The sequence below is a fragment of the Lepisosteus platostomus genome, chromosome 18 (assembly GCF_059453375.1).
Source record: "Lepisosteus platostomus isolate fLepPlt1 chromosome 18, fLepPlt1.hap1, whole genome shotgun sequence".
Taxonomy (NCBI): domain Eukaryota; kingdom Metazoa; phylum Chordata; class Actinopteri; order Semionotiformes; family Lepisosteidae; genus Lepisosteus; species Lepisosteus platostomus.
Genome location: NC_142628.1, coordinates 10,393,890 through 10,407,716, shown reverse-complemented (window position 1 = coordinate 10,407,716; position 13,827 = coordinate 10,393,890). Strand labels below are relative to the sequence as shown.

Genomic DNA, 13,827 nt, shown 5'->3' with positions numbered 1-13,827 from the left:
GCCATAAATAAAGTCAATACTTCATAGACTGCATACACTTCAATACAACTGTCATCTTTAATATTATTGTTTTCATTACTAAATCTTTAATTGTATTGTTTTTGGTAGGTTTAAAAGATCCATTTTATTAGTAATAAAGTACAAATGTGGACAACACATCCTTTCAGTCAGCAACAATTTAAATACAAAGCTCTTTCTGGTAATCCTTTTTGCAGTTTTCAATTTTTAGAAAAAAATACCTGCATTTAATTAAGGAATTTTGCTATTTTTTTCCACGTAATTTCAGTCAACATAATTTTCAGCCAGTGGTGCTTTCTAATAATTGCAGAGGAGTTTATCAGCTTCAGAACAAGGGCAACAGGATATTCTCCTCCCTTTCTGGAGATCTGATGCTGATTTGTACAGATAAAGCAACAAAAGCCAGTTAACCATTACCTACAGGACTGCAGCTGAACTAGAGGAATCACACAGCTGAAGGCACTTACATTCTAGCACAAAGTAAAATACGTTGAAAAAATAAATTTACGGATATTTTATTTAAATTACGTTTTTTTAGCTTAACTATAAAATGAATTATGCATCCTGAAAAACAAACTCCAGAGTGTTGAAACTGCATGTCAAATGATGCTGTTTACAAGATTCAGAAATGTAATTTATGTGTTCAGCAGCCAAGAATACAGCTGAAATCAATGTAAACAAAATGTGGGTATTGATTATATGTGCAATTGATATGAAAGGGCTGTTAAAAGACACAAAGCAAGATACTCTACTGCAAACGTAGCCGTGCTGACTGTTATTTTGTTCTATTAATGTCAAGATCCCTGCATTTATATAGTACTTTTATTTGAAAGAATCCAAAACTGCTTCACATATAAAAGGAGACCCATTTCACCCATCACTGAAGCACAGTATCTTCAACGGCAACGTACAGGAGTCACTTTGCGCCAAGAGTCCCACTGTACAACCGATCAGGTACAGACGTTAAGGAATTTGCTCCACCAAGTGGGAATTTCTATTAAGGGGGCCAGATTATGCGGACCCCAAGGGGTACTTTGCCAGAACAGTGGGATTAACACATCTTCTTAAAGGGAAACTGCAATGCTAATTTTATATTTGGGGGTTAGAAAGAATTAGCATTGATGAATGAATTCTGAAACCACAATGAAAGTAAAATGTACACAGTAACATGTAAAACCTCCAATATACATCACGAAATAGATCAATAAATTAACAGGTATGCTCAGTGCCATGTTGCAGTAATTGTCTGTGATTCAGAACGAGGCAACAAAACCTCCGGTGAGGTGAAACGACCCCATTACATTGTAAACAAGCAGGCTTGTGAATAGACTTCTTTTAATACAACAGAAATATTGCTCATGACTTTGAGATAGTTTTGCCGATAACATTTCTGCAGTAGATCGTCTGGAGCAGAACCTGTACTTATTCGCTTGTACATCGCATTAGATGAGTCATTACAGTGACTAGAGAGCAGGAAGGGCTGGTTTAGTCACAACTCTCACAAACTGCTCACAATTTCGTGCTTAATTTGGAATTTGTAAAATTCTACGATACCATGTATCGTCCATGTAAATCACCAGTCCACAGCATCGCTCATTGTTCTGCGAGTACTACTTCACCAATAAGTACCTATCTTTAACAAAGGGATTGTTTCCTTTTTGCGTAGGGGAACTAATACGCTTCCAATATTCCGTAAAGACCCTCTCTGAACACCAAACCCTCTTTCTGGCTGAGTTGAGCTGGGTGTCCCATCTTGTAAAAAAAGCACAGCCAGTTTCAAGAAGAGCCTCACTTCTGTAGTAATACATAAACCTGTTCAACTTCATCAATTATTTAGAAAACATACATAATATGAACCGAATGCTTTATGCCTGGGTGGTTTACAAGTCTTGGAAGAGGCACGGCAAGGATCGTCTCCATCTGCTGGTCTCATTTCGCCTTTCTGTGGATGGAAGTGCTGCCGTTTCCCCCTAGTTTCCCCAATCCCTAATTCCAGTCTTCGTGTTCAGTCGAGTGAAGCTGCCACCTGCTGAGCTATCCCAGTGTGCACTCCAGAGGCTGCAGATCTCCAGACTTAGCCACACAGCTGGAGACGCCACCCCCCCTCCCAAATCACATTGTAATGCAAAGCACCTACCTGGAAACAGGCAAGGGAAAAAGCATCTGATGATGTACGGACTCTCCTTCTACAATCGCTCCGAATAAGAAAGACCGCGCAACAGGTCGGATTAATAAAACGTTTAAATCACATCTAATCTAACACCTTTTTGGAAAATGGAAAGGCAGACTCCTAGTGTGGCAAAATGAAAGGAAACTAAATATTTTTACCAAATGTTGTATCAGTAACCCAAAATATGTCCATCGCTTTCTAACAATGTTATGTTCTTTTCAGTTTAGGAAAAAGCAGGTGTTAAATTAGAACAGTGCAAAAGGTTTTAACAATTAGAAATGTCAAAATATCAGCCACAGCTACAAATTTCTGAAGCCTAAAAATCTTTATATGAACCATGGTTAGCCCTTAACTGAAACTGTAGGTAAAATTTTAAAGAAATAAGGTCTATGCAAAGGACCATGGCATTAAATATCCTTCAAAAACACCTACAGTATATCACCTTAAGTAATGGACAGAAGATCTTTTTCCTGTTGGATGAGAAAACATTTAATCCTCACACTACAGCATTACTCAGTACCGTGTCCAGTCCTGAAACACAGTAATAGTCACAAAAACTTCTTGAATCTTCAGGCAAAAAGAGGATGCTGTGTGTCTCCCCTCAGGATTATTTGAAATGTAATAATTCCTTCGACCCCATCAGTGTACCTCAAAAATCATTCCAGCTTAATAAAAAAGCATTAATAAAGCAAACAGTCAAATGCCCACATCCAACTGGAATATATAATGCAAATGAACATCTTCTTCCAGAACAAAAATCCTTACTGATGTGAAAGCAGCTTCCACGACTTTCCAGGTACTGCGACCAGACAGCAGCTTCAGGATTTCGATCACATAACATAAATCACGGTAAAGCAGTTGAGAAATTTCCATTAACCTCCTACATATTCTCAACACCCATGGCGCGTTTCACAGCTTTCACGGCTCTTTGTCAGGGCCGTGTCTGCAGCCCAAGTGATAAAAACTACAGAGCTCCACACTGACGTGCAGGGAAAAACTGGGAATATCTAACTAACCACTTCAGGGTACAGAAGAGAACTGTTCAACGCGCCCCTTATCAGGGCAAAATTCCTGAAGCGTTAAATTGAATTTTGGTCCTCCTATACGACGGAATTCCATGAAAATATTAAGTCTACAAATAAGAAGTGAATGTGTAATTTAGCGCATTATGTTTTTGCCCCTTTCCACCTGTCGTGGGGCAATACCAAGGAGAGTGCTGGTATCAGCTCGTGTCTTCAGGCAGCGCGCGAATTATTTCTCAGAACAAGATAGCAGTGAAGGAAAAGCATTAAATTGTAAATAGTTTTCTTTTTAGCTTGATAAGAGCAAAAAATGTTACCTACTCCATCGCTGTCAAAATGAAGCAGGGAAGAGATTTGTTAGTTTTAAGCCCCCAGTATTCACTTGTGGACACCAATCCAGAAACAATTCAAGGAAAAGCACTGATGCAGTAATAAGACTGAACTTGCCTTCTTTTTAGCCAGATAAAATAACACGGGTACTAATCCATCATAAGAAGGGATTCAAATTGTTGCTAAATGTCTTGAAGCAGGTCTTCCACACTTAACTAACTGTTAATCATACACCCAAGGTATTGCGATTTTTAAAAAAAACAGAGGATAGAAAATCTAGTTGATATTCCAAATTAAATTGAAACAACTTTTATAATACAATACAGCAGCCAGCAAGCACTCTTATCTGGGAGAAAAGGGCAAAGAACAAGGGTGGCAGAAGAGGGCTGGCGGGCTGAACAGTGCCAGGAACAGCTTGAAGAATCTTGTACAATGATGAGACAAAATAAAGATATATGGGACCACGGCCAGGAGCAGAGGCCTGCAGCTAGCAGAACGAAGTGCAACACCTGTTCCCTGTTCCCACACATAGCAGCCCGGCTCTCGAAACAGCGCAGATGTGACTTATTGCGACACCCGCTTCTGGGCCAGATCCGAACCCGTAACAACCAGCAACGACCTGGCGATGTCAAAACCCGGAGAGAAGGGGGACCTACAGAATCGACCGGCCGTGGATGCCATTTGCCAGAGAGAAAATAAAGAATTGAAGGAAAAAAAAAAGGAAAACCAGTAAACAGATTCTCACTTGGGCTAATGCAATGCAAGCACCGATTAAAAGACTGTGCTTCGGCAGGAGCTCGTATTTGAGCCTCCAGATGGAAAAAGGCTTGGGACTTCAGCAGAAGGAGTCAGCTCGTTTTCTCAGTGCAGCTGCAAATCCTGGGTGTCTCTCCGCAGTCTCTCACACAAGCCTCCATCCCCCTGCCCAAGGGCCCTCCGAATGACGGTGCGCCACCTGCTCTGCATCTTCCTTAAGTGGTGGGGTTTTTTTTTTTAAAGAGGGCCTACTGACAGATGGTCGGTGGACCTACAGGAGGCTCCGACTGAACCCTGCTGTCCACGGATGTTCATTCCTCCCCTCCTGTCTGTCTGTCAGCAGAGCTTCACCCCTCATTAAGCACAGTCTCCTTTCCGCTGTTGTCTTCCACAGCACCCAGGAATAACAGAAATACTGGACATCACGTTTGACAGCTTGGTCCTCCCTTACAACCTAAGTGTATCTACCTACTTTACACAGCTCTTCTCAGTATTTAACGTAGCCATCCCTTTAGGGAATATTATTAGAAATGTGGAAGTCATGCATTAAATATGTATTTGACTCCTCTTCATTCACATACTGTTTCATGACCTGAAGATTTACTTTTAAAAAAGTAAAACATGAAAAAACGAGTTATACTACCTCATGAAATTATCAATATTGTACAGCAGACCTATATACATAGCAACAAGCTCTTTACATAGCAACAAGCACAGACTCTTAACAGCAAAGTTCTAATGTCGTGTAGTAGGATTTTCACTCCTACTCCTTTAACTCAAAAGAAATAAGGGCAGTGGGACAGTGCAAGTGGTCCTTCCACTAGATTCCTACCCTCTATTAATACTACAGATTCCTGCCACCATTAATATTCAATTAATTTTAAATGTCAGCTGCTTTGGCTGGGAAAGTATGTTATCAATAACATGGATTTATGTGTAGCAAGGATGACAACTTCTCTGCTTTTAGCACGCAGTATCTGGGAAGCTGGCCAACTCAGAACAAATCAAAATGGTGATTAAATTGCATTATGAATAGGTGCCTCTACACAGGTTCAAGTTCTACAGTAATAAAGTACTCCATCAATGAAATTTAAACTGAGACTTACAACAAAATACAGCCAATTAAATAATTAATATGAAAGGCACCAGTGGGCGCGTCAGATACAGTAATGGAAATGCTTGTCTTGAAAAAGCATTAGTTCTGGCATTGTACAAAAACCTGTGTAGACTAATAACATACATACTGAGTGATGGAATAAAAATCAATTCTGGAGCTTTCTCAGTTCAATAATAAAGGCACATCTTAAGATATTGATCATGGATGTCCTGTGTCTTTCCTGTGAACATCTGGGAGCAAACAAGATACTGAATCCTTTGTACAGGGGAAAAAAGCATTCCTAACATTCTATTTCTAACACAAATCAGAGCTTTTATGAAGAAATAATGGAAATGATTAGCGTTTTTGTTCATGTCTGATTATTCCATCTTCAGGAAAATGCAAAACAGACTCAAACCTATCATGAAGTCCAATCAAGGAAATGTCTTTTTCCTCCTCTTGCTGAATCACTGTTTGCAATTAACCGCATTAGGATTGACGTTGCTTTTTTCGTCATCAGCGCTTCAGTGCCACCCTTAACTAATTAAGAAAACTTTTCAAAAAGAGGGCAAAAACATCTTGGAACTCTTCTTGCTATACTAGGCAGAGATCTCCCCGACTTTCATCCGTCTGCAACACTGTATTAGACATTAGAAGGACAATTTGCATGTTTGTGGTAAACAGATTGCGCAATGTTAAATAAATAATTTTGTTGAGGACCTGAATAGGGAGATGAAAAAGAAAAAGCCCTAATTGCACTCCAGTCAGACAAAGGCAACAAAAAAATGTATATGAAATTAAAGGAAAATTCAGTGTTGGGCACCTAGATGTTATTTTTGGCATCAGATCATTTGTTTCCGTTGTCATGAAAGGACTATGTATCACGGCAATGATAAATTACAGTTTAATAACTTACATACAGCTAAACCACTGACAGCATGTTCCACATTGTAGCTGTCAGAATATGATTACTCTGAACCAAGGGAACCTAGTGTGTGCTGGTTCAAGAAATCAAAGAAAACAAAACTGAATTAGCCCACTGGAGCGAAAGCCTGGGTTCAGCACAAGCTTTGATCCACCCTTTAAATTATATACCCAAAGCTGGAAAGCTGCCCTTTTTTCTGCCAGAAAGTTCTTGCTACAACCCAATGAAAATTTGTCATCAAGTAATGATTTTTAATTTTTTGATTGGCGAGGAAGGCAATGTTGTGTTCTGGGCCTTAGTGTTGCGGCCACCATCTCCTTTAACTTCAGCTCCCATGAAGCCAATCAAATTAAACACAATGGGGGAAACATTCTGAATGTCAGGTCCAAAAATGATCTAAAAATAAGCTTTCTCAAAGCCGGGAACTTGCAAGTGTTCCAGTATCTAAAAAGAGTGCCAAACGCTTCTAAAACCCATCCATGTCTTCAGGGGGGAGACTGAATCTAGGGTCAGTAATTTAGGGGATTTACAACTTGGAAATTTTGTTCAGTTGTTTATGGTGATGGGTTGTCCACCTTGTAAAACTTCAATAAAAAGATCTGAACTAAATTACATCCATTTAAATCTCTCCAAGACTAAGAAAAAAGGTACAGGAAAGATGTACTCACCATTCTCCAAACCGCTCACATTTGTACATTCTTTGCTCGTTGAGAGCTTCGTAAAAATGATTAATTTCAATGTCAGCCAATGCAATTATTACAGCTGACAGCACTCTGCTTCACAAAACATCCAAACCTTCCAACTTAGTTACTGCAGCACAACTAAGTCAAATGAAGAAACACCGTTGGATGGGCGAAACTAAAATGCTTCACCATTGCCAGTTTAATCGGACAACTTGGTGCTGAAGGGACCAACTGCTATTTTGAGAAAAATCTACCTCACTGGGAAAGTTTGCTTTAACTTAAGGAGGCAACTTTTGGGGGGAGGGTTAGAAAGAAATAATAGCCAAGGGACAAAAACAAATAATCTCAAACCCACAGTCATAATGTTCGGATCACACAACTCAATTCCTCCAAACAGTGAAAAATAAAACATTGATATCCTGATTTTTCCAGAACAAAATGTTCTTCATAAAAATCTAAACAAATAAATGGGAATGTTAAATCTGTACCACAATCCCAGTGGAGTACAGGTAGGGTGAACAAACGACTAGCGACACGTGGCACTCTGATTTACACACCTGACACCCCACTGCTAAGGAAAACCAAACCCAAGATGGAAAAATACCTTCCACATCCCAGCCACCAACCGAGCTATAACAAGCACATGGGAGGCAAAAGCAGTCAACAAGTTATATTCAGTAGTGTATCTCAAAGTAATCTAAAGACAGAGCAACGTATTTGCTACTCCAAAATATGCATTTACTGTCCACAGGAGATTATCAATTTTTAAAAGCATATAGACTGCTCACATCTTATTTACCATATAAGCATCTCATCGCAATTGAGTTTTTATGACAAATACACTGAACTGCTGGCACAACTGTTTTGGTGCTATATCTCTAGCTTCTTAGACGCATTATAGTTTCCTATTTTTCTAGAGTTTTTTCCATAATGTAAGGTGCCATTTTTCTATCTGGCTACATGTCCATTTTCATTCCATGAAACTGTAGCTAAAAAGACAGACTGCATTTTCACCATAAAAGATAAAATACTGACTGTGAAACTCCAAGAAAGAAAAAGGTATCTTCTTATAAAAAAATGCATCTGCAATTAGGAACACAAATCATATTTTCAGCAACCTTGAGGTAATTTCCTCTTGCAGGATCTACTTGGTATTTTATTACTTCACAATTTTTTATTTTTTGCAACAGGAACAATACACTGAGCCAGTTAAAGCAGGCCTTTTAGGAGACTGAAAATTCCTCTGGCCACACAAAGCTGGAGACAGACTAGGCAGATGAGAGGTTTTTTTTTTTAATGAAAGGTTTAATAGCCATCAAAGCACATCAACAGGATGTGAAACTCTTGTTCCCATTAAAAATTCAAAAAGCAAAAGCAGTCTGGGCCATCTGGGGACAGGCAAGTGTAGAACATGAGGCCAGACCTTGGATTCTATTCACTATCACATACAATTCCAACTACCGTACATACGTCCTTATCCTGGACCACAAAGCCCAGTTGAGCATCTGACCCACTACAACAAGGACCACTGACATGGTGAGGGGGATCTAAACCTACTTGATAGGCACCAGAAGCCCCATTACGCACATGCCTGCATTAAATTGCATTTCTCCTGATCAGCACTGCTTTCTTTCAGCCTGGTCTAGAAGGTCCCAGGTTCAGACTGCTGTCTCCAACACACCTCTGAGGGGGAACGGCACTGTACTAGCAAACCCATTTAAGACTCTGCATGGAGTCAAGACTTCATGATGCCAACACTGTCACACCCCTCACAGTCTTGGGGTACCAAGGGTGGTAACTGTAGCTTTAACCCCAACAAAGCATTCGGGCATGGTGTTGCAGTGGTTAGCACTGCTGCCTCACAGCGCTGTGGCTCTGGGTTCAATTCCTGGGGTGCGTGGAGTTTGCATGTTCTCCTCACACTCATGGGGATATCCTCCGGGTGCTCCGGTTTCCTCCCACAGTCCAAAGACGTACAGCTAGGTCATTTCGCTTCTGGGAAAATGGGGCCTGGTGCCAGTGTGTGCGTGTCTGTGTCCGCCCTGCGATCAATGGTGTGTCCTGCCTTGTGCCCAAAAGAAAGCAATCTAGAAAATCAGTAAAAGATCCCAGCTGTTTCTTTCCCCATTAAATTATACTTATGATAATAAGTCCAAGGTGATCAGGTTACAAAACCTAAATCCCTAATAGGGTAAAAAATAAAAGACCAGTATTTGGTCCCTAGAACATTTGTAAGCCTAAATGTGCACAGTCACAAATGATTACCCGAGGAAAAAAGATTTTAAAGCATGTTCTTTCATTGGCACAGACAGATTAACAGCCTTATGAAATGTCCTTGCAGCAGGCTGACACAATACATCCAAATATTCTGCAGTCTGGGGAAATTGAGACTTTCCAATGAAGTGGAAAAAAAATGTATCAATTTTCAAATTAAGTCCCCTTTTACCAAAAGAAAAGAGAAAGGGTAGTCAAGAGTTACCGGCAATCAGTTCAGCTCATTAAAAAGAAAACCTGAAGGAAGTGCAATTCGACTCCACATTAAGATTTATTTTGCCAACACAAAAGCGAGCAGAGCAGCCCGTGCATGACAGTCATTAAAATGAATCTTACATATATCATTATAAATGTACTAATCTCCATGACGGCTGGAGTTCAAGTTAAAATGAGCATCATCAAACCGTGACCAATTGATGTTATCCCAGCTGCCACCAATGGGGTGGCATTAGACTTTCAGATGCTACGACCATACCAGCATGCACCATGGTCAAAAGCTAGAACAGATGGGAAATGTGCATTTCCATAGCCATCAAACACCACATGCAGCCATCCCTGCCTACCAACCCCCCCACCCCACTCTATCCAACACATATGTACGCAATTGTTACCCATGCAATACGCTTACTCCTGCCCTGCACACAAACATAACCGGCGGTCTGATGTGTCGTTTAACCAGCACTTCAGCGCGACACAAGAATAGAAACTTGAATAAAAGAAGTTATTCCGCACGGCTTTAATTGCCCCTTACACCTCCCCCAAAGCGTGTTTTTTAAACCCACCCCCCTCCTCTCCAAGAGGTTCTCGTGCTGTACGGTGCAGCTCAACGGAGGCACGAAGGCTCTGTTCTCCAAACACGAAAGAGAATTTTCTCAGCAAGCTTCGCACCTTCGTACAAATACAAAACATCAAAAACCCAATGCCTGAAGACTTTTACTAATGCCTCTTAAAAAGAAACTTTTCAGATGATTGTGTGCGCAAGGGAGACTACCTAGACAAAAGCTGCCAAAGCCCACATGCACCTTCTTTTAAAACAAAGCTGCAATACAGCCGAGACAAAACCTATGAAACATCTGAACGTCTTGAAGTGTTAATCTCATTAAAGTGACTCACACACAGCGGTGGGCTGGATTCAGGTACTCTGCTCCCAGTGTGCAAGTATCAGTGCAGTACGAACCCTCATCACCAGTTGGCAAAAGCTCGTCAGACTTTTAGAATAATACAGAAAGTGACAGAACGCACATGTTCTCCATCTAAACCCAGCAGACAAAGACACAACAGGGTCATCCGGCTTGTGTTGTGTACTAATGGAGGCCTCCATGCTTTTTTGCTAGCAAGATCTTCTTGTCTGGGCAAAAGATGCAGAGGAAGGATAAACCTCAAGAACGCTAGTTTTTTTTTTTTAAACACATATGGATAAGGAAAGCCGTGGGTCTAAACTCCTGTTCACAAAATGCTGAAATCCTGAACTTACTCTTTTTTGATCATCCAGCCCGTGAGTCACCGGCTTTCTCCTCTGATGTTGATGCTGGGCAGACTCGGCTCCAGATTCCATTTCCTTCAGTGCCAATCCTCTCTCCTTTATCTTCCAGTCACTTTCCCAGAATATCCAACAAATCCCAAGGCAGAGGAAACAAAGTCCTTTCACGCCCACCTCTCTTCCTTCAAAAGCAACCCCCAAGACTTCCACTTGAGCAGCAAAATCATCACCTTGTGGTCCTGGACGTTTTGCTTTTCTTCCTCCTACTTCTCAGTCATTTTCCAAACCATCGTTCTTTTACTTCAGCTTTATTCCAGAAGGGCCGGCCTGCGTGTGAACGCACAAGAGCAGAAGGTTCCCCAGTACTTGTGGCTTGTGTTTCATCATCGCTGCAGTTATGTGCACTCCGCCACACTCATCCCAAAGACGCATTTAATCCACCGGTCGATAGGATCAGCGCAACATACTGGACAGGTCACCCTTCCATTATCAATCAGCAATCCTGACAATGGCTATTTGTAAATCCCACAAGAGCACAACCCAAAGTCTTCATGCAATGGTGCCATCTGAGTAGAGAGAGGCGATCTGAGAAAGAAAACAAGAGGGATGTCAGTGAATCGCATGGAATAATGTGGAGTGAATGAAAAGACAGGCTTTAATAGTTAAAAGTGCGAGTGCCACACGTTTGTAAAATGCAACATGCTCTGGTCTTGCAGCTGTTTACTTTTTAGAGTTGCCTTATAGAAAAAGCAAACCGAGAATGCTTACAAACATTTGCAACACATCAGATAACAGTTTGATATGACAACAGAAACTATATTTTTTAATTTGTTTCCACAGTTAAATATCAGCCCGAGTCCCTAGACATTGTATTACATTACAGTAAATAAACCAAATTTCCATAGTGAAAGGAGAAAAGAATAATATTTTATTTCAGGCAAATACACATTAGCCAGGTGCCCAGGCCTGTTTTCTAAATTAAAAAAATGAACTGCATTATAGGGGGAAAAACAATTACTAGAAATTAAATTTTATTTGTTCCTGTTCTCGTTAGTCGCTTCTTAATTAGTGCCGTTGAAGTAGCTTTATTTGAGACTTTTAGTTTAAGTACTAAAATGTACTTTTAAGTTGTCTCCAAACTCGCCTTACTGGACCAGCCGAAATCAGGCTTGTTGGGGGTTAATAAAAAAATAAAATAACTGTAGACGTGAATAAGCTGTACAAGCAGAAAGTAGCGAGAGAAATCGCTTTATTTTTTATTGTAACTCTGGTTTAACAATTCCCGGAGAAATTTCGAAGACTTCGAAATACTCCAATTTGCCACATTTTCGTTTATATATACCTTAAATACATGACAATCCAACGACTGCAACTTGCAATTTCCTGTTCAATCGTTTTGTTAATTCAAACAATGTTCGCGAGACGCGAAAACTACCTCAGAAATTTGTGTTCCGTGAGCCTTTTGTTTCCATGTAATCGTCCAGCTTACTGCGTACACGGCTACATTAGAGATGTCGGTTTCCTAATAAGTACTAGAAAAGCACTGTGCGACTAGTATGTTTGGGTAGTTGGGAAGAAAGACACTTCTGAGTTACAAAATTGTAACATTGTCACCTTCTAGTACAATTTATGACGAATTTCCCAGACAAGCACCTTATCTGCAGTTCTTGTGAGGACAGGCAGACTGTATTGCGCAATACATAATATAGATAATATTTAAAGGCGTTTTTTCCGGCGTCTGCACCGACAGTGATGGTCTGTAGTTCACTAATAATAAATTATGATACGGATCACATTTGACCAGATATAGTGCATTTAAAATCGAACCGAAATAAATTTTAAGACGCCTAAATAATCAATTGCATTGCCTTGAAGCGGCTATGTCGCAGGTTTTAATTCTAATACTCCGGCATATTGTCAATTGTGAAACGGATCTAGATTCCGCATTGCATAAAAACCCAAAAAATCTCATTTTTAACTAGGTCTTCAACCATCTGCCACGCAGTGTGTTATAAATGTATGAGACGGAGGTAATGGGTACATCTCGAATGATGCTTTCTAGACTCTAGAGTTAACTTAAAGCACATACAGCCAATACATAGACAAAAGCTGATGGGAACCTACTTTAGTTTGAGAACATTGCAATTATAGCACTTTGCCAACCTCCTGCGGGAAGCTCATAAAACACAATCCCATTACAAAACTTAGTATTTAATTACATCTCCCGAGTCTCCCCTCTGTCCCTAAAGATCAGACAGTTATACTTCTCTCTGCTTAAGCACAGTCAGACGAGTACGTCTTCGATTTGCTACCCGTCTGCAGGAATACTACTGCAAGCATTTTCTATCAATCTGGATAGCAGCGCACGTGCCCTGCTACAATTAACGTGCATCTTTAAGCAGGAGGGAAAGAGACTAGTCCTACTCACCCAAAACAAAACCCCTCAGTGCCCCACTGCAAACAGGCTCCTCTCCATACACATGCTAGCTACTCTCTCCCCGTCTTACAGCCAGTGCATTATTGCACTGAAGAACCCCCTCTTTCTAATCGATCACATTACGTCATTGCTAAGCGCGCCAGTCTTCTTCCCGGTTTTTCAGCGCTATGCGTCTCCATGGAAACTTCTCTGGGAAAAAGGAATCTGTTGCCATCTAGCGTCGACGAGAGATTTAGCACAAGAGGAGCAACTTCGCAATTAACCGGGAATATTTCATTCTATTAGATCGCGAGGAAAATAGCAAACGCCATCATGTGTAGTGCATACACAAAAAGCCTTAAGGCTTAAGGGTTTGAAAGACAATCCGGCTCAATATCTTAAGATTAAAAAAAATGTCAGTCCTCTTCTTCCGTTTTTCTCCGAAGTGTGCTGTCAGGTCTTTCATGACAGCGTGGTTGGAGCCTACGGTCACTCTATGGGACCTTGGTTTGGAAATTCGCGTCCCGGGGGAACAGCACCTCCTACTGGTCCACCAAATCACTCACAGCAGCAACACGAATTTCCTTGAAAGTTCCCCTTTCCAGCACTGAAACAACCCAGCTCTGCTTAGCTTCCAAAATGTACAACGGGATCAGG

The 13,827-nt window shown here is 40.7% G+C and overlaps 1 protein-coding gene across 2 annotated transcripts in view; it reads right to left on the bottom strand.

Moving 5' to 3' along the window:
* LOC148645645 (neuron navigator 2-like) overlaps nucleotides 1-13,336 on the bottom strand; it is a 222,482-nt gene extending 209,146 nt beyond the window's left edge. For both annotated transcript variants that reach the window (XM_088611776.1, XM_088611782.1), the window contains exons 1-2: nucleotides 13,183-13,336; nucleotides 10,749-11,339 (exon numbers count right to left, since the gene is read on the bottom strand). In XM_088611776.1, coding sequence (XP_088467902.1) covers nucleotides 10,749-10,829 — 81 coding nt within the window. In that variant the 5' untranslated portion in view covers nucleotides 10,830-11,339; nucleotides 13,183-13,336. The remainder of the gene's footprint in view (nucleotides 1-10,748; nucleotides 11,340-13,182) is intronic.
* Between the last annotated feature and the right edge of the window lie 491 nt (nucleotides 13,337-13,827).